The sequence below is a fragment of the Phyllobates terribilis genome, unplaced genomic scaffold, assembly GCF_046119375.1.
Source record: "Phyllobates terribilis strain yellow unplaced genomic scaffold, ASM4611937v1 Scaffold_1__5_contigs__length_1240528914, whole genome shotgun sequence".
Classification (NCBI taxonomy): domain Eukaryota; kingdom Metazoa; phylum Chordata; class Amphibia; order Anura; family Dendrobatidae; genus Phyllobates; species Phyllobates terribilis.
In genome coordinates this window covers 309778153-309806139 of record NW_027362761.1, presented here as the reverse complement: position 1 = coordinate 309806139, position 27987 = coordinate 309778153, and the positions used below count along the sequence as shown (strand labels likewise).

The 27987-nt window shown below is 47.1% G+C and overlaps 1 protein-coding gene across 1 annotated transcript; it reads left to right on the top strand.

Annotated features, from left to right (window-relative positions):
- LOC141167028 (glutathione S-transferase theta-3-like) lies at positions 1-27980 on the top strand. Its single transcript, XM_073654334.1, is given in 6 exon segments — positions 1-210; positions 18401-18488; positions 24384-24528; positions 26373-26549; positions 27503-27568; positions 27570-27980. Coding segments are annotated over 6 exon segments (726 nt in total). The 5' UTR covers positions 1-95; the 3' UTR covers positions 27705-27980.
- The last annotated feature ends 7 nt before the right edge of the window (positions 27981-27987 follow it).

The following is a 27987-nucleotide window of genomic DNA, read 5'->3' as shown; positions in this document are numbered from 1 at the left end:
TGTGGGCATGGCTCTGTGGTGTGGGCGTGCACTGCAGAGTAAGCAGAGAGCCTCTCACTCCCGGGCTGTGCAGAGTACAGGGCGGCTGTGCCATCATGTCGGACCTGACTCTGTACCTGGACCTGCTCTCCCAGCCCTGCCGCACTGTGTATATCTTCGCCAAAGCTAACAACATCCCCTTTAACCACCAGGAGGTGCTGCTGTTCAGAGGTCAGTGCGTGGGCTTGTGATGTGAGTGCGGGACGTTCTTGGCATGAAACTTTGGAGACTTGCTGCTGCTGCAATGGTGGATTAGCCATGTTCTTTGAATAGATCGTCTCAGAAGTGTGCAGGCTGATGTAAAGGATGCTCTGCCTCCTAGTCTCACACTGAAGCAGGCTGGCAGGTAGCTGGGTCAGAAGTGACTGTCCTGTGTGGCCCCCTGGGGCCCCTGCACTGTCCTGTCAGTCAGTGATGTGGTAGATCATGATCTGTCCACCCAGGAGCTCATAGTGAGAAAGGCAGCAGCATAAGGGGCACAGGGGTGCAACAACCGCGGTCATCACTGCAACCTGGCCCGGAAGGTGAGGAGCCCTCCGAAGCCTGCCACTACCAGGATGGAGGGGCCATATACCAGGATGGGCTGTGCATTATACTACATGGACAACTATGAGCTGTATGAGTTGCCACCTAAGCATATTATCTTCAGCACAGCCTGTTGCCACTTGGCCGAGATAGTGCTGCAGTGCTTCCAGCTTGTGACTGATGTTGACTAGTGTTGAGCGAGCATGCTCGACACTGCTCGGTACTCGCCCGAGCATCACACTACTCAGGATGTTCGGCGAGCACCGAGCATTTCCGGGTTACTCGGGCGGGAGTTCGGGTCTCCGCCCTGCATGTTTGGCGCTCTTTACAGAGCCAATGAACATGCAGGGATTGCCAGCCAGTCACTGTAATGCAGCAGCCATGTTGGTTGTGGGCATTACAGTGATTGGCTGGCCGCTCAGCGTCACCTCGAGTATTTAAAACCGGGTGCCGCCATCTTGGACACAGTTACTCCGGATCAGACGGTGTAGGGAGAGTGCTGCTGAGCTAGGGAGAGATTTATACTGCGAAATAGGTATTGTAGGGTCTCTAAAGCCTGCAAAATCAAGCAAACAGTCCTTCTCAGGACTAATATCCATCCCAGGTATCAGGCAGGCTGTATAGGAGATGCAGTGGTTATACCAACAAACACTGCATTACAGTCCTGTGTACTGCTTTTCAAATTGCTAGACTTAGCCCCAGGTCTCGGGGGCCAGGAAAATTTTTTTTTTTTTTCATCTAAATCCTTTTTTTTTTTTTTTTTTCTCCTTCAGTCTGACTGTACAAATACCTGTCTTATTAACCTTTTGGTATCCCACCCCCCCCCCCCCCTCCAAAAAAAAAAAAAAATTGAGTGTGTCTGTGAGTGTTCAGACACAAATACAGTACAGACCAAAAGTTTGGACACACCTTCTCATTTAAAGATTTTTCAGTATTTTCAAGACTATGAAAATTGTACATTCACACTGAAGGCATCAAAACTATGAATTAACACATGTGGAATTATATACTTAACAAAAAGTGTGAAACAACTGAAAATATGTCTTATATTCTAGGTTCTTCAAAGTAGCCACCTTTTGCTTTGATGACTGCTTTGCACACTCTTGGCATTCTCTTGATGAGCTTCAAGAGGTAGTCACCGGAAATGGTTTTCACTTCACAGGTGTGCCCTGTCAGGTTTAATAAGTGGGATTTCTTGCCTTATAAATGGGGTTGGGACCATCAGTTGTGTTGTGCAGAAGTCTGGTGGATACACAGCTGATAGTCCTACTGAATAGACTGTTAGCTGCTTTTTTCTTGCCATAATACAAATTCTAAGTAAAGAAAAACGAGTGGCCATCATTAATTTAAAAAATGAAGGTCAGTCAGTCCGAAAAATTGGGAAAACTTTGAAAGTGTCCAAGTGCAGTTGCAAAAACCATCAAGCGCTACAAAGAAACTGGTTCTCATGAGGACCGCCCCAGGAAAGGAAGACCAAGAGTCACCTCTGCTTCTGAGGATAAGTTTGTCCGAGTCACTAGCCACAGAAATCGCAGGTTAACAGCAGCTCAGATTAGAGACTAGGTCAATGCCACACAGAGTTCTAGCAGCAGACACATCTCTACAACAATTGTTAAGAGGAGACTTTGTGCAGCAGGCCTTCATGGTAAAATAGCTGCTAGGAAACCACTGCTAAGGACAGGCAACAAGCAGAAGAGACTTGTTTGGGATAAAGAACACAAGGATTGGACATTAGACGAGTGAAAATCTGTTCTTTGGTCTGATGATTCCAAATTTGAGATCTTTGTTTCCAACCACCGTGTCTTTGTGCGACGCAGAAAAGGTGAATGGATGGGCTCCACATGCCTGGTTGCCACCGTGAAGCATGGAGGAGGAGGTGTGATGGTGTGGGGGTGCTTTGCTGGTGACACTGTTGGGGATTTATTCAAAATTGAAGGCATACTGAACCAGCATGGCTACCACAGCATCTTGCAGCGGCATGCTATTCCATCCAGTTTGCGTTTAGTTGGACCATCATTTATTTTTCAACAGGACAATGACCCCAAACACACCTCCAGGCTGTTTGACCAAGAAGGAGAGTGATGGGGTGCTACGCCAGATGACCTGGCCTCCATAGTCACCAGACCTGAACCCAATCGAGATGGTTTGGGGTGAGCTGGACCGCAGAGTGAAGGCAAAAGGGCAAACAAGTGCTAAGCATCTCTGGGAACTCCTTCAAGATTGTTGGAAGACCATTTCCGGTGCCTACCTCTTGAAGCTCATCAAGAGAATGCCAAGAGTGTACAAAGCAGTCATCAAAGCAAAAGGTGGCTACTTTGAAGAACCTAGAATATGACATATTTTCAGTTGTTTCACACTTTTTTGTTAAGTATATAATGCCACATGTGTTAATTCATAGTTTTGATGCCTTCAGTGTGAATGTACAATTTTCATAGTCCTGAAAATACAGAAAAATCTTTAAATGAGAAGGTGTGTCCAAACTTTTGGTCTGAACTGTATATCTGTTTAAAAGATTCTGATGTAGGCCAGATAACTAGAACTGGGGTTTTGCAGTTCCACGGTTCAAATCTCTGTGTTATATACTTGTTTGCATTTTTTCTATAAAAAAAAACATTTTGAGTGTCCCTTTTGCCATTGATAGTGTAAGCTATTTTACATCATTTACTTTGGGCAAGGCGCGTTGAACTGGACATTCTGGTGATGGTGTGTGCAGAGGACGGGGCCGTTGCCGTGGCCAAGGTGAAAATGTGCCACAACCAACAGCCACATCTTCTCGCTCCCAGTTCTTGACCGAATTACGAGGGAAGCACACAACAGCACCACTATTGCAAACTGATTAGTGTGAACAGGTTATTAATTAGATAGCAGATAATACTTCCACTCACCTGGGCACCACCACCTCCGGTCTGTCTTCCACACGGTCAAGTGTTAGTAGCCATGAGTCTTGACTGCATACTCCTCCTCACCCTGATGCTCCTTCCTCCCACCATGCCGAGTGTCGTCAGACAGCAATTGATCCCACAGGTGGACACTCTGAAGAGCTGTTCACTGGTCCATTTCCATATTTGGGCCCCTCGCCTGCTCCACTTGAAGTGGTGGAAGAGGAGATCCCATGTAGCAATGGCCAAATATTTGAACAGCCACGGCCACAGGAAGGCGACGCTGGCAATTTGTTACAAGAGGTGGACGATGACGAGACACAATTGCCATAAAGTGAGGAGGAGGACCGTGGTGTGGAAGAGGAGGAGGTGGTGGATGATCTAGTAACTGACCCAACGTGGCAGGAGGACACGCAGAGCGAGGCCAGCAGCACCCAGGGGGAGGGAGGCAGAGTACCCCAACAGGCAGGAAGAAGCAGTGTGGTGGCCGCAGACAGAAGGCGGGCAACCGTTACCCGTAACACCAACACGAGGGACGTTGCCAGTACAACGGGTAGGTCTTCCAGAGTCTGGAATTTTTTTAAAGACTCTGCTGATAACCCCAAAAAGGCCATTTGTACCACCTGCCAGGCCAGCATGAGCAGGGGTGACAAAACTACCAGCCTGACCACCAACAGCATGATCAGGCACATGTCAGCAAAGCACCCGACTTTGTGGGGCGAACCACAGGGTCCAAGACCAGTGTCAGCGGGTGTTACCACTGCTTCTTCCGCTGTTGTGCGTGCAAGGCAATCCCCTGTCCATACTGCATGCAAAGATGCACCCTCCTCTAAGTCTTCAGTTGTTATGGCTGTTTCTCAAGAAACAGCATCAATGTCCACGTGCCACCGCAGCGTTCAATTGTCCATATCCCAGACCTTTGAATGAAAGTGCAAATTTGCAGCCAACGCCCCACAGTCCTAAATTCGCACATTTCACGACTGCTTGCGTTGGTAATGCTGCCTTTTAGGCTGGTGGAGACGGAATCCTTCCGCAACCTTATGGCGGTGGCCGTCCCCCGGTACTCTGTCCCCAGCCGACACTATTTTACCAGGTGTGCCATCCCCTCACTACACAAGCACGTGTCCCAAAACATCGGCCGTGCCCTCAACAACGTGGTTACTGGGAGAGTCCACCTGACAACGGACATGTGGACAAGTGCTTGTGGCCAGGGACGGTACATCTCCCTGACGACACACTGGGTAAACATAGTGGAAGCCGGGACCCAGTCGGACCTTGGGACGGAACACATCCTCCCCACACCGAGGATTGCGGGCCCTATGTCAGTCAGAGTTGCCCCCACAGTGTACAGCTCCTGTGCATCATCCTCCTTCTCCTCGTCATGTTCAGCCTCCATCTCAGATATCACCACGTCAGTTACAATCTGGAAGCACTGCAGTACTGCCTCAGCCAAGCGGCAACAGGCTGTGCTGAAACTCATAAGCTTAGGTGATAAACCTCACACTGCTTGTGAGTTGTGGACAGCTGTGAAAGAGCAGACATATCTGTGGCTGAGACCACTGAACCTACATCCAGGCATGGTCGTGTGTGACAATGGCCTTAACCTGGTGGCGGCTCTGAGGCGAGATCACACGCGTACCATGCCTGGCTCATGTGCTTAACCTCGTGGTTCAGCGGTTTCTTAAATCGTACCCCGAGTTGCCAGATCTGCTCGTCAAAGTACGCCGCCTGTCAGCTTATTTTCGGAAGTCGGCTACAGTTTCCGCCGCCCTTGCTGTGTTGCAGCAGCGTTTGCAGCTTCCGGCACACCAACTGGTGTGTGATGTCCCCACACGTTGGAACTCTACCCTCCACATGTTGCAAAGGATTTGTGAGCAGAAGAGAGCAGTTGTGGAGTACCATCTACAACAATGTCGTCAATATTCAGGTCAGACTCCACACATAAGACCTCAGGAGTGGACCTGGATGTCTGACACATGTACCATCCTGACAAACTTTGAGGAGTCCTCCAAGATGGTGAGTGACAATGACGCCATCATTAGCGTCAGCATTCCACTTGTCTGTCTTTTGCAACGCTCTCTGCAGAGAATTAAAAAGGAGGCATTGCAGCCAGAGTATGATGAGATGGATCAAGAAGCTGTAGCGGGTGATTACACACAGCCCAGCCTCATCTCATCCCAACGTGCATTGGGGGACAATGAGGGAGAGGAGGAGGAGGAGGAGGAAGAACAGGAGCTGGCATCATGCGCTGTAGACGGTAGTACCTGTACAACTGTCATACCGTCGGTTCAGTGTGGGTGGCCTGAGGACAGGGAGGAGAAGGAGAGCATGGTCAGTCGTCATCTTGGTGAGGACACGGAAGTCTTGCCCGTTACCAGTCTGGCACGCATGGCTGACTTTATGTTACGCTGCCTTAACCGTGACCCTCGAGTTGTCAAAATGTTGGGTGACAGTTATTACTGGTTAGTGACCCTTTTAGACCCCTGCTACAAGGAGAACTTTCACTCTCTTATTCCTGAGGTGGAGAGGTCTACAAAAATGGGGCAGTACCAGAAGGCCCTTGCTGCAGAGCTGTTAAAAAAATTCCCATCTGAACACGCTAGCGGCAGAGATCACGGTTCGTTCCTTAACCAAGGCGTACTGGCGAAAGAGACGCAACTCCAATCCAGCAGAGGCAGGGGAACACTGTCAACTTTCTGAGACAGTTTTCTGAGACACGCCCAGCTTACAGGCCCAGAGGCGCGGGGTACTCTCACAAGGAGTGGAAAGTTTCAAAAGATGGTGAGGGAGTACCTTGCTGACCGTACCAGTGTCCTCCGTGATTCCTCTCTGCCTTTTAATTATTGGGTATCCAAGCTGGACACTTGAAATGAACTCGCTCTGTACGCACTCGCCTGTCAACTGACAATGCTGACAAGCTATGGATATGAATAGCGGTACCAGAGCGCCAATAACAGGGCAAAAATATTAAAAGGACTGATTTATTAATATACACACAACGCGTTTCGGTGGACACAGCCACCTTCATCAGGTGTGACAAGCAGCAAACAATTGATCCTTATATACATTTGACTAGGTATACAATTACTTAAAAGGGGCGGGGCCAGATACAGAGTAATACCTCTATATTAACCCCTTGAGTTCATATATGCTCAATAGAGTAAAAAGGATTGTTATAAAATAATGCCTAATGAAGCATATAGGGTTCTTATAAAAAGGATTCGCTGTAAAAAAACAACAACTTGTGAATCCTATAATCTTAATACTTCATAGGATATATTGTCATCTACCACCCTATATTTTAGATTATATAAAAAAATAATAATAATTTTTACATACAACATAAAACAATGCATAAATATAAAGTATAAAATTACAATCAGTTTCTATCATTATAATTAGGAAAAGTAGACGAAGAAAGGAAAGAGAAAAAAAAAAAAAAAAATTCCAAAAAAAAAAAATCCCCCCCCAAAAAAAAAAAAAACAAAAAAAAAAAACAAAAACAAAAAAAAACAAAAAATTTTTCTTTAAATTTTTTTTTTTTCTCCCTTCTCTCTCTCTCCTCCCTCCTCCCCTCCCTCTCTCCTTTCCCCTCTTCCCTCCTTCTCTCTCTCCTCCCCCCTCCTCCTCCATATAAAAGATATATATAATAAATTTGCTAAAATATGAAAACAATTATTTAAAAAGTTGTCTTCTCTATATTAAGGTTCAAACCTTCAGGAGACAAGGTTCCCATTTTGAAAATCCAATAATTTTCACGTGTAATGAGACGATTTAGTCTATCAGGGTGTGTATCAACTATATGATCAATGATAGTTAGTTTTAGGTTATTAGGATTTTTTTGATGTTCTTTTAAGAAATGATTAGAAACACTATGTAGGGGAAAGCCGTTTCTAATATTTTGGCGATGTTTATTTAATCTGGAGTGCATTTCCTGGATAGTGCGGCCAATGTATTGCAGGCCGCAGGTGCACTGGAGCAGATAGATCACATATGAGGACTGACATGTAAGTCTAAAGCGAATGGGATATATCTCTCCAGTGACCGCAGAGACGAATGTTTTGGCTCCGTTATCAATGGATTGACAGCATAAGCATTTAGGGACATTACAAAAAATCTAGGAAACTATATAGCCCCTAGCAATACAACAATTGGTAGAAGACCGAACCATTCAGTTCCTATTAGCAATAATGGATGTTATAAATGTAATGTCCCTAAATTTAAAGAAAAATTTTTTGTTTTGTTTTTTGTTTTGGGTTTTTTTTTTTTTTTTTTTTTTGGGGGGGATTTTTTTTTTTGGAATTTTTTTTTTTTTTTTCTCTTTCCTTTCTTCGTCTACTTTTCCTAATTATAATGATAGAAACTGATTGTAATTTTATACTTTATATTTATGCATTGTTTTATGTTGTATGTAAAAATTATTATTATTTTTTTATATAATCTAAAATATAGGGTGGTAGATGACAATATATCCTATGAAGTATTAAGATTATAGGATTCACAAGTTGTTGTTTTTTTACAGCGAATCCTTTTTATAAGAACCCTATATGCTTCATTAGGCATTATTTTATAACAATCCTTTTTACTCTATTGAGCATATATGAACTCAAGGGGTTAATATAGAGGTATTACTCTGTATCTGGCCCCGCCCCTTTTAAGTAATTGTATACCTAGTCAAATGTATATAAGGATCAATTGTTTGCTGCTTGTCACACCTGATGAAGGTGGCTGTGTCCACCGAAACGCGTTGTGTGTATATTAATAAATCAGTCCTTTTAATATTTTTGCCCTGTTATTGGCGCTCTGGTACCGCTATTCATATCCATTTATTGTCCCTTTCCCCCTGTTGGGGTGCGGTAGAGCTGCCTTTAACTTATTGTTCTTTCACCTGTGGGAGGAATTTAATTAGAATCACTACCCTGGTTTTCCAAGCTGCGCTGCCCTAACCCCTCCGGAACGCTGCCGGGGGTGTTGGTGAAGCTGGGCGTCCATCTCGGCGTTACATGCAACTAACCTGACCACGTGATCCACCACCGAGAGATCAGGATCTGTGAACGCCGCTGGAAATAGATGACAGCCACCAACAGAGCGGAGCTTGTGGAGCTTTACACTGGGGTTGTGCAGAGGTGCACAACTTCATAAGGTTAGTAGCCATCCTCACACCCCTCTAACAATTGCAATACTGAGTCACCCATTGCGCCTTGTTCTCTCCTCTCTTTACACAATGCTGACAAGCTGACCCTTATCAAAATGAACAAGGGCTGGATTGGGCCAGACATCTCATCACCACCAAATGACAGCAGAGTAACATAAAGTCAAATCCACGGTGTTATTTCGGAAGGTGTATTCCCATGCACCGCTTCACACCCACACATGGGTATATGCTTCCTCATTTCGGCTGTTTTTTGCTCTTCTCCTTATCCTCAGCCTCCACCACCACTATACCACCAGGGTGACCGTGGTGCGGGTTGCCAGCATTGCAAGTTCCTCCGTCCTAATTTTTGGCAGATTTTGCTTGGAAGGCATAGGCAAAGACTATGGGAGACCCACTCCCCAATAATGGGAATAATGTTTTTAATATTCTGTACTGCATGGCTCTTGTAAGGGGCATTAAAATCGTCTTGTTAAGCTACTGTGACCTCCACATCTCTTCCAAGGGGCATTAAAACAGTCTTGTTAAACCACTCTGAACTCCACAGCTCTTCCAAGGGGCATTGAAATGTTGTTTTTAATTAACTCTAACCTCCACGACTCTTCCAACGGGCATTGCATTTCCTCCTAATTTTAGTCAGCTTTTGCTTTTCAATGCATGGGCGAACACTAAGGGAGACCCACTCCCCAATAATGGGTAGAAGGTTTTTAGTACGCTGTAATCCACGTCTGTTTCAAGAGGCATTGCAGTTCCTCATAATTTTTGGAAATCCTTCCATTCACTGCTTAGGCCAACAGTGTACAGGAGACCCAGTTGCTATAAATGGAAAAAACGGTTTAGTTAAGGCCCTCTGACCTCCATGTCACTTCCAAGGGGCATTGGAGTGGCTCGAAATTTTTGGTAGGCATTGCACTCACTGTATGCCCTATAACTGTGTAGCCGAACCGCTCCTTTTGGTACAGAAACATATCCTACAAGACATGTGTGGTTGACTGGCCTTATATTGATGTGAATGGTCCCTGTTCCTCCTGCTCTTTCTCCTTTGCCACCACCTCATCCATCATTCATCACCTGAAGCTTTGTTTTAACGGGAATCATAGAGCCTGGATAGTAGCAGGAAAACATCCAGCAATCCTCGGAGGAGGTAGGATATGTGCCAAAATGCTGACCACCTCAGGCCTAGCCTCTACTACATACATGCGCTTGCATTCCAAGGAACAGAAAGCTAAGGAGATGGATAGCCTCATGATCATGAATAATTTACTCGTTGTGTAGGAGGCCGACCACTGCTGCTGTCTACCTTCTGAACTTTGCGTTGAAGCCTGATTGACCTAGGACCCGTAATCCTCTATGTCTGGAAAATGTGTTGCATCCCAGTGTCCAACTGTGTCCCGGCTTCCACAATATTAACCCGGGGTGAAGGCATCAGTGAGCTGGACCATCCCTGGCCACATTCACTTGTCCACGTGTTTGTGGTTAGGCTGTCCTTCCCGCTAAATGTAATGGGGAAGGCACAGGTAATGTTTTGGTATGCGTGCTTGTGTATAAGGCGCACCGGGACAAATAGGGGCGGCTGGGGACCGAGTATGGACACCTGGTCGCCCCCTGGTGACTGGGGACTAAGCGTGGACACCCGGCCGAAGGGCGGCTGGGGACTGAGTATGGATACCAGGCCGCCGACGCAGCCATGACGTGGCCAGATTCCGCCTCCACATGCCTAAAAGGCCCAATTTCAAGTGCAAGCAAGCAGTATAGTATTGCAGCCTGGGGGTGGGTGGGTGACAGGCTGCATACTTGCGCTTGCATTGCAAGGAATGGGGGAGGTACAATTGAACACTGCCCTGGGACAAGGACTTGCACGGGGATAGTTGCAAGTCTGCATCTTCTGATGCGGCAAGGATCACTTCTGATGGGCACACTTTTAGGCAGTGACCAGGGTGTCAGAGATGCTTCCAGGGGTCTTCCCCATGCTGTTCCCATGTCTTTTCTGTACTGTATGCATGTGTCACACAGCACATGGCGAGATAAGGTTGTAAAATGTTAAAATGACATTTCCCGGTGAATGCATTTGTCACGGTTGAAAGCAATACAAAAGTGCAAAAACGCATAAAAAATGCTACTTGTGAACATAGCCCAAGGTGTGGAGGAGTATTTTTGTTTTTGGTTATTTATTTTTCCTTATACACAAGTCTTTACCCTTGAAGGGATGTTCCTTAACATATTTCACAGGAACGAAGTTTCAGTTTCGTTTTTGAACGTTTTATTGTGAGCCCGTAAAAGTGGTTTAATACCTTTGACCACTTTGTTGACACCAGTGACCTGGGGGTCAGAAATGCTTCCTGGGGCGATCCCCATGCTGTCCCCATGTCATTTGAGCACTGTCACTATCGTTTTGGGCACTTTTTAGGCTTTCTACAGACTGCTGGGGGTGCCGCCGCAAAAATGCTCGGGTCTCCCATAGACTAACATTGGGCTCATTGCTCGGGTCGAGCACCCGAGTATCACGGTGAACTCGGCCCGAGCTTCGAGCACCCGAGCATTTTAGTGCTCGCTTAATGTAGCATCGGCGTCTCTGCCCCCTGCTAGGCAGAGACGCCGTTCCCCTCACCTCTCTGCTCCATGCTCGGCGTCCTCCTCCCGTGCTGCTGGCAGCGCGCGCTGCTTCCCAGGCACTGTGCTTAGGGCGCGCGCGCTCCCTCTCTCTTAAAGGGGCCGCGCGCGCCGTCCTAAGGAGTCCCCGGCCAATTGCCGGAGGATCTCCCATATATAAGGCACCTCCGCTAAAATGGAGGTGCCCGAGCAAAGTTGTTTGCACTGTGACTTCCTGTGCTTCAGCCCTCAGGTCCTGCTGCTAGCCTGACTTCTTGTCCTGCCTGCCAGCCTGTTATCCATCAGTTACCTGCCTGTTACCTGCCTCGTCTGTCAGACCGCTCACCTGGGAGCATCCATCAGTTACCTGCCTGTTACCTGCCTTGTCTGCCAGACCGCTCACCTGGGAGCGTCCATCAGTTACCTGCCTGTCTCCTGCCTCGTCTGTCAGACCGCTCACCTGGGAGCATCCACCAGTTACCTGCCTGTTACCTGCTGTCTCCGTCAGCCCGCTCACCTGGGAGCGCCCGCCAGTTACCTGTCAGGTATCCGCCTCGTCTGTCTACCCAGAGACTGTCCCCGTCACTTGCCGTGACCACCTGCCTGTCTACCCAGAGACTGTCCCCGTCACTTGCCGTGACCACCTGCCTGTCTACCCAGAGACTGTCCCCGTCACTTGCCCTGACCACCTGCCTGTCTACCCAGAGACTGTCCCCGTCACTTGCTGTGGCTACCTGCTTGCCTTCCCTGGGAGTCACCCGCTTCCTTACAAAGACTTCCCCTTTGTATTGCAGCTCAGAGGTTCCACCTCCCGGCCCCGTTACAGTTTGCTCGGGCCATGGAACCCGGTGGCACCCAAGCTCCCTCACTCTCAGACCTATGCCATGAACTATCCCGTCAGAGGTCCCAACAGGAGTCCATCCTGAGTCACCTGCGTAGTGTTAACTCCCGCCTGGACACACTGACTGCCTCATCGGGAGCTGCTTCCACTAGCACAACTACTACCCCGGCAGCGTCGCTGCCCATCAATACCATGGCATCCCTTCCCGGTCCCCGCCTTTCCGCCCCGCCTCATTTTGGTGGAGACCCCGGCCTGGCACGGGGCTTCATTAACCAGTGCACCCTGCACTTCGAACTTTTGGCACACCAGTTCACCACCGACCGGGCCAAGGTGGCCTTCATCATGTCCCATCTCACTGGGGAGGCACTGGCCTGGCTAAATCCTCTATGGGAGAGAGGAGACCCCCCTGGTGTCCAACTTGCCAGCCTTTCTCACGGCTTTCCGGAAAGTCTTCGACGAACCAGGAAGAAAGACCTCTTCTGCCTGCTCCCTGCTACGCCTCCGCCAAGGGAGTCTCACCGTGGGCCAATATGCCATACGGTTCCGTACCCTTGCTTCCGAGCTTGCCTGGGATAACGAGGCCCTGGTGTCCGTCTTCTGGGAGGGCCTATCCGGCCGGATTAAAGATGAACTTGCCGGTCGGGACATTCCAACCACCCTGGATGACTTGGTGACACTTGCCACCCGGATTGACATCCGGTTCCAGGAGCGTACCAAAGAGGTCACCCGTGAGAGGAAGTTTCCCCGCCTTGCTCCTACTTTCCAGAGACCCGTCTCTTCATCTGTAACTCCCAGGGCGCACTCTCCAGAGCCCATGCAGGTCGACCAGACCAAGATGGTCAAAACCCGTCAAGAGTCACGCCGTGCCGAGGGGAGCTGTTTCTACTGTGGCAGTAAGGAGCACCAGATCCGTGCCTGCCCAGAGAGGCCGGGAAACGCCTGTGTCTAGGATCGCTCAGAGAGGTCGTCCTAGACAAGAGTAAACCCTCTCCATCTCTGATGCTGTCGGTCTCTATCATCTGCGGGGAGAACCGTTACTTTGAACTAGCTCAACTTGATTCTGGAGCTGCCGGAAATCTCATTTCTCAGTCCCTGGAAGAGAAATACCGCATTCCCACTAAACCTCTGGCTGAACCCTTATCTGTCGCCTCCGTGGATGGGGGCCTCTTACCGCAACCCATCCAACTCATCACCGAACCCATAACTCTGCAGGTGGGAATGCTGCACTCTGAGAGCATCTTCTTCCATTTTCTACCGGGACTCTCTCACGCCCTTTTGTTAGGCCTACCTTGGCTCCAAAAACATGCACCCGTGCTGAATTGGCAGACCGGAGAAGTCCTACGCTGGGGGCAGGACTGCCATAAGACTTGTTTAGTTCCTGTTCGTCCTGCTCATCTCTCTCCTTCTCCAGCCAATCTACCCGACCTACCGGTCCCTTATTGGTCTTATGCTGATGTTTTCAACAAGAAAGAAGCAGAGACATTACCCCCTCATAGACCATACGATTGACCAATCGACCTGGTACCCGGCGCTACTCCACCCCGTGGGCGTATTTACCCGTTGTCCGCTGCCAAGACCCGGGCCATGTCTGAATATATCGAGGAAAATCTGGCCCGGGGATTTATCCGGAAATCTACCTCCCCGGCGGGAGCAGGCTTCTTCTTCGTTAAAAAAAAGGATGGTTCACTCCGTCCCTGTACTGACTATAGAGGTCTTAACCGGATCACGGTGAAGAATAAATACCTCCTTCCGCTCATTCCTGAATTATTTGACTGTCTGAGGGGTGCCAGAATCTTCACCAAGCTGGATCTCCGTGGGGCGTATAACCTGGTCCGTATCCGTCGGGGGGATGAATGGAAGACGGCATTCAACACCCGGGACGGCCACTATGAATACCTCGTAATGCCCTTCGGCCTCTGTAATGCTCCCGCCGTCTTTCAAGAGTTGGTCAATGACATCTTCCGTGATCTTCTCTACTCCTGCGTGGTGGTGTACCTGGACGACATCTTGATCTTCTCTCCGGATCTTCCCGCACACCGGAGGGACGTTCGTCAAGTCCTGCTCAGGCTCAGGCAAAACCACCTCTACGCAAAATTTGAGAAGTGCCTCTTTGAGCAGACCTCGCTTCCATTTCTGGGCTACGTCATCTCCCAGACCGGCCTACGAATGGATCCTGAGAAAACTTTCTGCCATCCTGAAGTGGCCCCGACCGGAGGGGTTGAAGGCTATTCAGCGGTTCCTGGGCTTCGCCAACTACTACCGCCTCTTCATTCCGCACTTCTCTTCCCAGACTGCCCCTATCTCCGCGCTCACCCGTAAGGGCGCTAGTCCCAAAGAATGGCCGCCTGAGGCAGAGGAGGCCTTCCTTTCTTTGAAACAAGCTTTCGCCTCCGCTTCTGTGCTGCACCGTCCGGACTGCAACAAACAATTCTTCTTAGAAGTAGATGCTTCCTCCGCCGGAGCGGTACTCACCCAAAAGTCGCCATCCGGGAGAATGGTAACCTGCTGCTTCTTCTCCAAACTCTTCTCCTCGTCTGAGCGCAATTATTCTATAGGAGACCGAGAATTGTTAGCCGTTAAGTTGGCACTGGAGGAGTGGCGTTACTTGCTCGAGGGGGCTCTTCATCCGGTAATAATTTATACGGATCACAAAAACTTGGCTTACCTCCAGAGTGCCCAAAGACTTAACCCGCGCCAGGCCCGGTGGTCCTTGTTCTTCGCCCGCTTTGATTTCATTCTTCATTTCCGCCCGGCTGACAAAAATATCAAAGCCGATGCCTTGTCCCGATCCTTTCTGTACTCCGATCTTGAGGAGGAGCCAAAGCACATCATCGATCCCGCCTAGGTAATGCAGGTGGCTCCCGTGGATCTGAATCGTCTTCCACCCGGTAAGACGTTCGTGACAGTACCTGATCGTGAGAAGGTTCTGCACTGGGGACATTCGTCTAAACTAGCCGGCCATGCTGGCCAAAAGAAGACCCTCCAGCTTATTACCCGGCATTACTGGTGGCCTACCCTGCGCAAGGAGGTAATAGACTTTGTCTCGGCCTGTGCGTCCTGCGCTCGCAACAAGGTTCCTAGACATCTGCCAGCCGGCCGCCTTCTGCCTCTTCCCATACCTGCTGCCCCGTGGCAGCATATAGCCATGGACTTTATAACGGATCTCCCTGTCTCTGCTGGTTTTACGGTCATTTGGGTGGTCGCTGACCGCTTCTCTAAGATGACTCACTTCATTCCCCTGCCGGGTCTTCCGTTTGCATCTGAGTTGGCTAAGGACTTTATTCATCATATTTTCCGTCTCCATGGTCTTCCTCTCCACATCGTGTCCGATCGAGGGGTCCAGTTCACCTCTCGCTTCTGGAGAGCCACGTGTAAACTGCTGGGGGTCACCTTGGACTTCTCTTCTGCTTACCACCCACAGTCCAATGGTCAAGTAGAGCGGATCAACCAAATTTTAACCAGTTACCTCCGGCACTTTGTTAATGCCCACCATTCCGACTGGGTGGATCTTTTACCGTGGGCCGAATTCTCCTATAATAATCACGAGAGTGAATCCTCTTCCAAATCCCCGTTTTTTACAGTTTACGGTCAAAATCCCCGGATCCCGTTTCCCTTCTCCATCTCCGTGGACAACCCGGCCGTGGAGTCTCTTGTTAGCAAATTCTCCTCCATTGGAAGAGTACCAGATCCGCACTTCTTCAGTCCTCCGAGCGGATGAAGAAACAGGCTGACAAAAGATGTCTGGATCCGCCCCAATTCCGTCCTGAAGATAAAGTCTGGCTCTCGTCCAAATATGTCCGGCTCAAGATTCCTTCCTACAAGTTAGGGCCCCGGTTCATCGGCCCACTAGAAGTTATCAAACAAATCAACCCGGTGGCCAAGTCTGGTATCATTTGTCTCTGGGCACTCAGCATGGTGGGAGGAAGGAGGATCAGAGTAAGGATTATGTGGTTCAGACTCAGGACTACGGAGACTGGATCATGCAGAAGACAGGGTAGTGCTGGCAAAATGACTGAAAGAATTATCTGCTATCCAAGCAACAACCTTTTCACACTGGTCTGGCTTCAAGAGTGGTGTTCTGCGCCCTCCTACAAAGTGGGACAGGAAACTAGGTCGACATTGTGTGTGCTTGTTATGCTCTTGCAGCAGGCACAGTTTCACCTTGTGCACGGCCTCGGCCTCTGCGTGCACCATCAGCATCACGTCTACTTCCTCGTCCCTTACCACGCGCCTTGCCCATTTTAAATTGCATATGATATATCCCTGCTGTGAAAACTTTGCAGGAATAGTATCGCTGGAAATTTTGCCTACCTCAGATAGACTTGTTACACTGTAGTAGCAATATAGCAATGTTATTGCTAACCAACCAAGTCTGAATGTATGCTTTTGACACACACCTGCACAGTATAAATGGCGTATAATATTTCCCTGCGGAGAACAATTTGCAGGATAAATAAATAAGGAAAATGTGTCTGCTTCAGATGGACGTATTAGCTTGCAGTAGCTATACACTATATGGTTTGGACACACAGCTGTTACAGTATAATTGGTGTATAATGTTTCCCTGCTCAGAAAAATTTGCAGGATTAAGAGCAAAAGCAATATTATTATCCCTGAGAAGGGCTTTTGGTATGGGTTGCAGCAGAAAGGACTTGCAATTAACCCTATCCTGTCCTACACTATCCCTTCTGCATAATCTCTCCCTAAGTGCTGCTTACAGCAGTATTAACCCCTTAAAAGCCCAGGGCGTACTAGTACGTACCTGCGCCCTGGGCTTTAAGAGTCAGGTACGTGCTAGTACACCCTGTTGATTTCGCCCACACACAGGCTGTGCGGGCTCGATCGTCGCCGGATGTCAGCTGATTGTCACAGCTGACACCCGGTGCTATGTGTTGAGAGCGGTCCCGCACCGCTCCCGACACATTAACCCCCGCAATGCCGTGATCGAAGCAGAGTTCTTAAGCCTCAACTAGGAAACCGGAGGCTGCAGTATTTCAGGTACTGCAGCCACAAGCCACATCTGTCTGACCAATAAGGTGGCCATAGAGGACCCAGGGGACAGAGAAGACGTCTCCCGGCAAGGCCCACAGTCACTGGATTGGGACACTAGGTGTGGACACTAGGTGTGAGGTGCAGGGAGACGGCCAGAGGGAATACACAGAAGGGGGTCCTGTTACGTACTCAGGAGAGACCTGGGAGTTTGCTGAACCCCTCCCTGAGTAAGCACAGAACGCCGTGGGAAGTTACTCTAGTACTGGTAACTGGAAGTCTAAGAAACCGTGAGTAAACCCTGAGGACTGCACCTTACTGTCTCTGTGATCATTATCTGCGCAATCCTCTGCACTACACCATAACAGCAACACCTACACTGCTCTGGAGCTAAGCTCTACCTTTGGAGAGCTAAACCCACTCTGCTGCATTCACACCAGCTCCAGAGGACCTGCTCCGCAGCAGCTGCTCCCTTTAGCCGCATACCACAGGTGGCGTCACAAACTCTATATAAAAACTATAAATCCCTTGTAAATAATAATCCCCTTTAGATTGACCGCCCTGTGACCGCCACTGTGACATCTCCCCTAGCAACGACCGGCCCGGCACAGAGTACCCCACGGCCCAGGGTGCGCATCATCTTAAATATGAATAGCATTACTGCTGTAGAAAATAGAAATAAATGAGAAATCTTAGCGCATAAATTGGCCAATTCATGTGTACCTGGCAGCTGCGGTAAGGAGTTTCTCACACCTATTTCTTGTATTGGAAGTGCCGTCAGTTTTTTCTGTTTCTATGTATAAGCTTTGATTGAGCACTCTACCTCTATGCCACAGGCGATTTTAATTGCTGTAGGATCTTACTTTCCCACACATATGCAGATGGATGTCCCTTAGAGAGGAGTTCACATTGATAGGGCCCTGGCATTTTGAGAAACGTCTTACCGCGGCTGCCAGGTACACATGAATTGGCCAATTTATGCTCTAAGATTTCTCACTTATTTCTATTTTCTACAGTAGTAATGCTATTCAAATTTCATACTTCATATTTACATACTTAGCGTTGCAGGGAACATGAATTCTAGTTACCATTCATAAGGGCACTGAAGTGATTTTGCTGCCAGATTGTGACATTGGGCTTGGAGAGATGCTGCTGCACTTTGGATTGGAGAATATGTTTTGGATTTCGTTTGAATCTGTAAGAAGAAAATGTGAAATTAGAATTATTGTATATAGGTTATCATATCTTCATAATGCGATACTGATAGCGGCACATACTGTGCCCAAATTGTGAAAATGAACAGGTATAGTGACAAATCAGGGTAGTGTATTTCTGGTAATTTCTTGATCTGGTCACAGATTATAATATTTGGATCCTTTTTTTCAGGAGATCAGATGAAAGAAGATTTTGGCAATGTGAATCCACTTCGTAAGGTGCCATCTCTCAAGGATGGAGACTTCACAATGGCTGAGAGGTAAAGAATCCTATGTTAAAACACATTTATCAAACTTATTGTATTTTAATTCTAAATGACATTTAAAAAAAATTATAGATTTTCTTTTTTTACTTGTAAAACTGATGCAACAGGATTTGATCTGTGCAGGAGTAGTTATGAATGAAGGGAGAAGAGGTGATGATAGATATTTTTTTACATTTTTTTTTATAAAGATGGTGACATAAGAAAAAAAAGAAACAAATTTAAATTTACCCCCCCCCCCCCACACACACTCCATTTAAAGTATATTGCCTGGCAACATATATAGTCTAGATATGTTTACTTACAGTTATCAATCCTAATTCTACCATTAATATATACATTAAGTATGTATGGTAAATAGTTTCCACATATCTCAGCTACAAAAAAATAAAGGTATTTTACATTAAAAATATTTATTCCTTCGTACTGGATTTTTTTTTCTCAGATGGCAATCCTCACTCATTATTACTAGAATTACATATCAGATGCTACAAATCCATGTTTAGATTATATATTATTTATTTATATAGCACTATTGATTCCATGGTGCTGTACATAAGGAGGGGTTACATACCAAATACAGATATCACTCACAGTAAACAAACTAACAATGATAGACTGGTACAGAAGGAAGAGGACCCTGCCCTTGTGGGCTTACATTGTACAGGAATGGGGAAGGAGACAGTAGGTTGGGGGATTCCAGTAGCTCCGGTGTTGTTGAGGTGGCAGCAAGCAAGGTCATGGCAGGCTGTAAGCTTGTTTGAAGAGATGGGTTTTCAGGTTCCGTCTGAAGGATCCAAATGTTACGGATAATCGGACGTGTTGAGGCACAGAATTCCATAGGATGGGGGATATTTGGGAGAAATCTTGGAGGCGATTGGGTGAGGAACGAATAAGTGTGGTGGAGAGAAGGAGGTTGTGGGAGGACCGGAGATTACGTAAGGGAATGTATCGGGAGATTAGTTCAGAGATGTATGAAGGAGAGAGGTTATGGATGGCTTTGTAGGTCAGTGTTGGTAGTTTGAACTGGATACGCTGGGCAATTGGGAGCCAGTGAAGGGATTTGCAAAGGGGGGTAACAGAAGAGTAGCGAGGTGAGAGATGAACCAGTCGCCCAGCAGAGTTAAGGATGGACTGGAGGGGTGCGAGAGTGCTAGCAAGTAGGCCACAGAGGAGGATGTTGCAGTAGTTGAGGCGGGAGATGATGAGGGCATGCACAAACAGTTTAGTAGATTGAGGGCTGAGGAAAGGATGGATTCTGGAAATATTTTTGAGCTGGTGGTGAGAGTTTGGATGTGGGGTTTGAGGGACAGGACAGAGTCAAGGGTTACTCCGAGGCAGCGGATTGCCGGTACAGGGGAAAGTGTGATGTAATTTATTGTGATAGAAAGATCAGGTCGGGAAGATATGCGAGATGGGGGAAAGATGATGAGTTCATTTTTGTCCACATTGAGCTTGAGGAAGCGAGAGGAGAAGGAGGATATGGCTGATAGACATGCTGGGATTCTGGACAGCAGAGAGGTAGATCTGGGTGTCATCAGCGTACAGATGGTACTGGAAGCCATGGGATTTTATGAGATGTCCCAGGCCAAGGGTATAGATTGAGAAGAGTAGGGATCCTAGGACAGAGCCTTGAGGGACTCCAACAGAGAGGGGGCGGGGTGAGGAGGTAGTGTGGGAGGCACTTAATGTGCAGTATGAGGAGATCCAAGATAGCGTAAGGTTTTTGACGCCAAAGGAAGAGCGGATCTGTAGTAGGAGGCAGTGGTCAACTGTATCGAAAGCAAAGGACAGGTCAAGAAGCAGGAGTACACAGAATTGTCTGTTAGCTTTGGCTGTAAGACATTGGTGATTTTGGTAAGGGCAGTTTCGGTGGAATGGTGGGGGCGGAAGCTGGATTGTCGGTTGTCGAAGAGGGAGTTAGATGAGAAGTGAGAGGAAAGTTCAGCGTGAACATGTTCCTCAAGGAGTTTGGAGTCAAATGGGAGCAGCGATTTGGGTCGGTAGCTGGACAAGGTGGTCGGGTCGAGGGATGGCTTTTTGAGGATGGGCTTGATTGTGGCATGTTTGAAGTCAGCGGGGAAGGTACCAGAAATTAGTGATAGGTTGAAGAGATGGGTTAGGGATGGGATGAGTGTGGGGGTGAGGTTGGGGAGGAGATGGGATGGGGTCGAGTGCACAAGTGGTGAGGTGTGATTTGGAGAGAAGACCAGTAAGGTCTCTTCCCATGATGTTGGGAAGGGAGGTTATGGGGAAGGGCAATGGTCTGGAAAACAAAGGGGTTGTGGTGGTTGGACAGTAAAGACTTGCCTTGTTTGGTCAATCTTGTTTTTGAAGTGTGTGGCAAACTTCTCAGCAGAGATGACTGATATTGGAGGAGGCAGAGGAGGGCGGAGGAGAGAGTTAAAAGTGTTGAATAGCTGTTTGAGGTTGTAGGATAGGGAAGATAATGAGGGTTGTGAAGTAGGCCTTTTTAGCAGAGGTGAGGGCTGATTTGAATGTGAGTGTTGCTTGTTTGAAATCAGTGAAGTCATCTTGAGAATGTGTTTTCTTCCAACATCACACCGCAACCCTGGACGCTTGTCGAAGCTGTTTAGTGAGGTTGTTGTGATGACTTCCTAAACCTTATTATCTTGGATTAAGTTGCTGTTTCATTTTCATTTATGAATTAGATTTACTAACTGAACATTATAATTGCTGCGTATTGTGCAAAGGGAATACAGCTCAGGACTTAATAGTCCAGAAAAAAATATATATTTTTTTTTCAGTTTAGTCCAGGGATGTCAAACTCAGACACACAGAGGGCCAAAATGAAAAATGACAAAGTTGCGGGCCAACCAGTATACAGAATAATGGGCCCCACATAGTCCTCCATACAGAATAATGGGCATCACATAGGGTTGGTGGTTCTGTTGTCGTAAGCCAAATAAAACCACTCTGTGGGAAAGATTTGGCCCACAGGCCAGAGTTTGACATGTATGGTTTAGTCTAATGACATGTTTACTCACAACAGGGTTGTTGCAGAAATATCTGGACTCATCCCATATTTCTGAATGGTGCCAGATGAAATTCATCCACCTATTGTAGAAACCTCACCATTCACATACAGTACAGACCAAAAGTTTGGATACACCTTCTCATTTAAAGATTTTTCTGTATTTTCATGACTATGAAAATTGTACATTCACACTGAAGGGATCAAAACTATGAATTAACACATGTGGAATTATATACTTAACAAAAAAGCGTGAAACAACTGAAAATATGTCTTATATTCTAGGTTCTTCTAAGTAGCCACCTTTTGCTTTGATGACTGCTTTGCACGCTCTTGGCATTCTCTTGATGAGCTTCAAGTGGTAGTCACCGGAAATGGTTTTCACTTCACAGGTGTGCCCTGTCAGGTTTAATAAGTGGGATTTTTTGCCTTATAAATGGGGTTGGGACCATCAGTTGTGTTGTGCAGAAGTCTGGTGGATACACAGCTGATAGTCCTACTGAATAGACTGTTAGAATTTGTATTATGGCAAGTAAAAAGCAGCTAAGTAAAGAAAAACGAGTGGCCATCATTACTTTAAGAAATGAAGGTCAGTCAGTCCGAAAAATTGGGAAACTTTGAAAGTGTCCCCAAGTACAGTTGCAAAAAACATCAAGCGATACAAAGAAACTGGCTCACATGAGGACCGCCCCAGGAAACGAAGAGCAAGAGTCACCTCTGCTTCTGAGGATAAGTTTATCCGAGTCACCAGCCTTAGAAATCGCAGGTTAACAGCAGCTCAGATTAGAGACCAGGTCAATGCCAGACAGAGTTCTAGCAGCAGACACATCTCTACAACAACTGTTAAGAGGAGACTTTGTGCAGCAGGCCTTCATGGTAAAATAGCTGCTAGGAAACCACTGCTAAGGACAGGCAACAAGCAGAAGAGACTCTTTTGGGCTAAAGAACACAAGGAATGGACATTAGACCAGTGGAAATCTGTGCTTTTGTCTGATGAGTCCAAATTTGAGATCTTTGGTTCCAACCACCGTGTCTTTGAGAGACGCAGAAAAGGTGAACGGATGGACTCTACATGCCTGGTTCCCACCATGAAGCATGGAGGAGGAGGTGTGATGGTGTGGGGGTGCTTTGCTGGTGACTCTGTTGGGGACTTATTCAAAATTGAAGGCATACTGAACCAGCATGGCTACCACAGCATCTTGCAGCGGCATGCTATTCCATCCGGTTTGCTTTTAGTTGGACCATCATTTATTTTTCAACAGGACAATGACCTCAAACACACCTCCAGGCTGTGTAAGGGCTATTTGACCAAGAAGGAGAGTGATGGGGTGCTACGCCAGATGACCTGGCCTCCACAGTCACCAGACCTGAACCCAATCGAGATGGTTTGGGGTGAGCTGGACCGCAGAGTGAAGGCAAAAGGGCCAACAAGTGCTAAGCATCTCTGGGAACTCCTTCAAGATTGTTGGAAGACCATTTCCAGTGACTACCTCTTGAAGCTCATCAAGAGAATGCCAAGAGTGTGCAAAGCAGTCATCACAGCAAAAGGTGGCTACTTTGAAGAACCTAGAATATAAGACATATTTTCAGTTGTTTCACACTTTTTTGTTAAGTATATAATTCCACATGTGTTAATTCATAGTTTTGATGCCTTCAGTGTGAATGTACAATTTTCATAGTCCTGAAAATACAGAAAAATCTTTAAATGAGAAGCTGTGTCCAAACTTTTGGTCTGTACTGTATATGGAATAGATTTTCAGAGGTCACAATAATAGTGTGTGAACATGCGCTCATGCGATTAAGGTTCCGTCCTCAACTGTAACAGTTAGCATCAATGTATGCAAATTAACAGGTAAGAGTCATGGGGGCGGTGCTGCTGCTATGCAGAGTCACACTGACTGGCCTATAACACACACGTTTTTGCTTGATGTCTCTCGGCCTCAACTACAGTATAAGGTGGTGGTGCTGTAGGGGGGCAAAATTATGCTGTGTCTCTCCACAGCCCACAGACCCTGCCTAGAAGCTCATATTTCATAATAACATTAGTACATGTACAGTACGTTGTAGTATGTGCGCCGAGCCATATTCCAGTACGTACAGTGCTATGCACTTGTGTGGACATTATATCAGGTCACACTTCATACAAATTGGTTTGAAAAAGAGAACTTGTGAGATTGAAGCAAATTGTCTACATAGAGCTACATGGTAACAAACAAACTTTTTCCAAACTAAAAGGTTATAACCTGATATTTAATATTGGCCTTTTATTCTTGATGGCTTTGGTACTTCTTCTTCTTCTATTTTATTTTATTTATTTATTTTATTTTTTTAAATGACTGCCTAGTAATCCAGAACATGTGATAATCCAGCAACTGTCAGGCTTCATTAATGTTGTGTACATCATGATATATTTAACTTTAAATAGCGGACAACCCATTCTTGAACTAAATGTTTGGCCTCGATTAAAATAAAAAATCTTATCCTCACCTCTTGTGCGTCAGTACTCGCATTCCCGGGCCTCCCGTGCTGTTTGTGTGACACATGATGCCCAGGGCCTAATCAGTGCTGGCGTCACTGTCCCCACCTCCTGTTGAATTGAACATGAAGAGGAAGTGAGATCAGCTACAGCGCAGACTTCCTCTTCATGTTCAATTCGACAGATGCTGACAGTGGCACCAGAACTGATTGGGTTCTGGACATTGTGTGTCGCAACAGCATGGCCGCCCCCGGGACCACGAGTGCGGACAACGCTTGAATGGCGCTAGCACAGGGGGTGAGTATAGACTTCATTTTATCGGAGGCCAAACATTTAGTTCCAGAAGGGGTTGTCCTAGTAGTGGACAACCACTTTAAAGAAAGAAATATTTGTGCTTACTCATCTTTCATTCTCTTTCCAGCATTGCAATCCTGCAATATCTAATTAACAAGTATAAGACCCCTGATCACTGGTACTCATCAGACCTCCAGAAACGTGCTCGTGTAGATGAGTACCTGTCTTGGCAGCATACAAATACACGTCCACACAGACTATTTTGGGTCAAGGTAAGCTTGTCTTTAAAATAAAGAGTCACATTCAGGTGGTGCGGTTTTTGAATTGGGTAGGCGTTTGGATGGCCCAATGTTCTGTCTCCTCTGGTGGATTGTTTGCATTGTGTGGCATATGAAGAAATGGAAGCCCATACTAGCTCTGAAGTGCACTATTCGGAGTGATGGCTGCCGCAGATTTTTTCTATTTCTTTAGAACTGCCAGAGTTACCAATGCTGTACTCTGCTCCCGCAGTACCAAGAGTGTGACTGGAGCAGTGGTGAATGTGACTCGCCCCCTGGGCCGTGGGGCACGCAGAACCGGGCAATAGGGAGACGCTGGGAGTAGTAGTGGCGGCCCGGTCCCGTGGCTCAGGGTGGTCAGACCAATGGTAGTCTGCTACTGTACTTTAGATAATGTCCGACTACGCCACCCGTGGATTGCGGTTATTAGGAGCCGCCGCTGCAGGGCAGACCGCTGGGACTGATGATGTATGCAGCTGGGATGATGTGACTCCCCACGGGAAGAGTGCGGCCCCAGGGCAGTGTAGTGGATGGTGGGAGTGATGGTGGTGAGAGTCCCAGTACCGGTAGTGCCGGAGGAGCGAAAAAGCACACAGACAACGTACTGCAGTCCAGGGTCTTTACTCACGGTTAATATCCAAGTCACTTCTGCAGGGAATGACTGCCCGAGCCGTGCTGCGTCCACCAGGTGAGGGGCTCGGTCAACTCCCAGGCAGCTCAGGAGTATGGCTCAGGACCCCCTTCAATCCTTCCTCTGGCCTGCCTCACCAGTGACCCACTTTTGTCCAGCTGCCGCGGACTTGTGCGGTTAAACGTGGGCCCCGTCATCCGCTGTCCTATATGGTGCCTTCCTAGCAGGTTTGATGAGGTGTCGCACCAATAAATGGTCACGACGTCCGGTCTTTGGCTGAGGGTAGTTTCTCCTCCACCAACTTGGGATCCGGCACCCTTAATCTGCCTGACCCTTCACCCTGTATTCTCGTGGGTTCTTAGGGTCCCTTCCACCTTCTTGTTCCTGAGCCCTTCTGTTCCCCTGTCTCTTCTTCTCCTTTTCTGTTCCTTCCTGTTCCTTTCTGTTCCTTTCTCTTGGAGCTGGGATGAGACGTAATCACAGCTCCCTTTCACCTCCTCCTCGGCCTCTCACTAGGCCCTCCTGGAGCAGAGCTCCTACAGAGCCTCTACCCCCTGTCTTCTCCTCTCTCTGCACAGACTGAACCTGGATCTAAGATGGTGCCCACCTTTTATACCTCCCTCTGACCATGAGCCCAGGTGACCAGCAACCAATGGGCTCCTTCCTACGCTCAGGAACCAACCCCTGTCTGGCCCTACAGCACTGGGTGTTCCACCCCCCTCCCCACTCCAGACAGGGACATAGTCGGTCGTGCCTGCACTTCTGTCTAGTGGGAGCACCGTTGAGCTGTCCCTCGGAAATGGGGTGTGTGTGCTGTATGCAGCTAACTGAGCCCTGGTCCATACTCCATCCTTACCTGGGAGTGGAATATCACACCTCTGGTCTGAGGTGCAATACCCCTGTAGCGGCCGAACCCTCGGGGCGCTACAAATGTGCACAGACATCGTTTCATGTAAGCTGAGCACTTGAAAGCCCCACTCTCAGGATAATGGGACTCCCACTGGAGGGACCCCCTAAGCAATCAGCAAGTTATGGTGGTGCAAGTCTGTTTCAGTAATTCTATGGGTGTCCTGCCTTTTAAATCTGAAATGCATACTGTCAAATTGTGATCATTTTAAATTCTTAATGTAAATTAATATTTGTTACAGTACAATGCAGTGAATGGGGTTGTAATAAATTGCAAGTTCTCTTTCCTTTATTGTTCCAGGGCATGACTCCATATCTCCTTGGTCATGAAGCCGCACGGGAAAATTTAAATCCTGCTCTTTCCGAGTTTAATGGCACTTTGACAGCCATAGAAACTAAATTCCTGCAGAACAAACAATTCTTTGCAGGGCATGAGATCTCCATTGCTGATTTGGTTGCTATTGTACAGATTATGCAGGTGAATAAATACTATTTGTAGTATTCATAATTTGTTTCTTTCTCCTTATAGAGCCTGAAGTGATATTAGTATGAGTTGTCTAGTAGTAGACAACCACCTTTTAAAAGGAACGTGTCAATGGATTCATGCTGCCCAAACACGGGCAGTATGAATTGGAGCCTGGCTGCACGATTGCAGCCAGGTATAATTTTATCTGAAACGCTCCAGTGTTTCTAGAAAATATAGTTTGAAGAGCAGTCTCAGAACAATAGGTAGATATGAGACTAGTCCTGGGCTGCCCCTGACTGTCTTTTCCCAGCACCTCTCCAGCTGATTGACAGGTCTCTTTAATGTTAAAAGACTTGTCAATTGCCTGGAGTGGTGCTGGGAAAAGACAGCCGGGGTAGCCCAGGACTAGTCTTATCTCGGCCTATGCTCCCTGGCCAGTTCTTCAAACTATTTTATCAAATATTAGAGCATTTCAGAGAAAATTATAACTGGCTGCAGTCATGTAGCCATGTTCTCATTCATGCTGCATGTGGTTTGAGGAGCATGAATCAACTTACACGTTCCTTTTAATGCCTTCTTGATCTTTGACTCCCACAATTTGAGTAATTGTCAGTTTACAGAATGGTTTAAAGAGATCCAATCACCAATCTAGGGCCACCTTATTTATTTAATAAAGGTGGGCTGCCCTTTTTAATTAATAAAAGTATGGACAGCCCCAGACTGGTGATTTTTCTAAATATAAATTATCAACAGTCTGCAGAACAGACCTTAATGCCCCAAGCTCAACTTCCTAGCATAAGTTGCGCTTGAACATCCGGGTTGTGGCATCCCGGCATGCAGAGTGGGTCCCATGGCCCCTCTCTCACATTGAAAGTGTGAAAGTGTGAGATCAGCTTGGTTTGTGTAGCAGGAATTGGATGTTCCCTTTTAATATCTAGTATATTATCAGTCCTCTTTATTTACAGGCAATTTCCCCTGGGATTGATGTTTTTGAGGACAAACCCAAGTTGTCAGCCTGGAAGCAAAGAGTGGAAGGAAGCAATCGGAGCAGATCTGTTCAGAGAAGCACATGAGTCAATGATGCAGTTGAAGGAACGTCAACCAATCCCTCCTGAGCTCAAGGAGCGACTTAAAACCAGATTATTAGATTATTTCAATCGCAAATAGCCGTTCCAAGCTACTCTACGGCTCTCTCATGTGTAATAAATGAGCAGGGAAGTTATCTGATTACATGTTGATACATTTCAAGTGAGCAGCATTATTCAATTTTAAAAAGTACGGTATGTTAAAAGGATTTTTTTTCTTGCAGTAAAAGTGCTAAGATTCCAGCTATATGCATCTATAAATTGGGATTCGGTTATTTTCTGCTACACTAGATTATTTTGTTGCAGTTTTCCAAGCTACTCTATGACTCTCATGTGTAATAAATGAGCAGGAAAGTGATCTGACT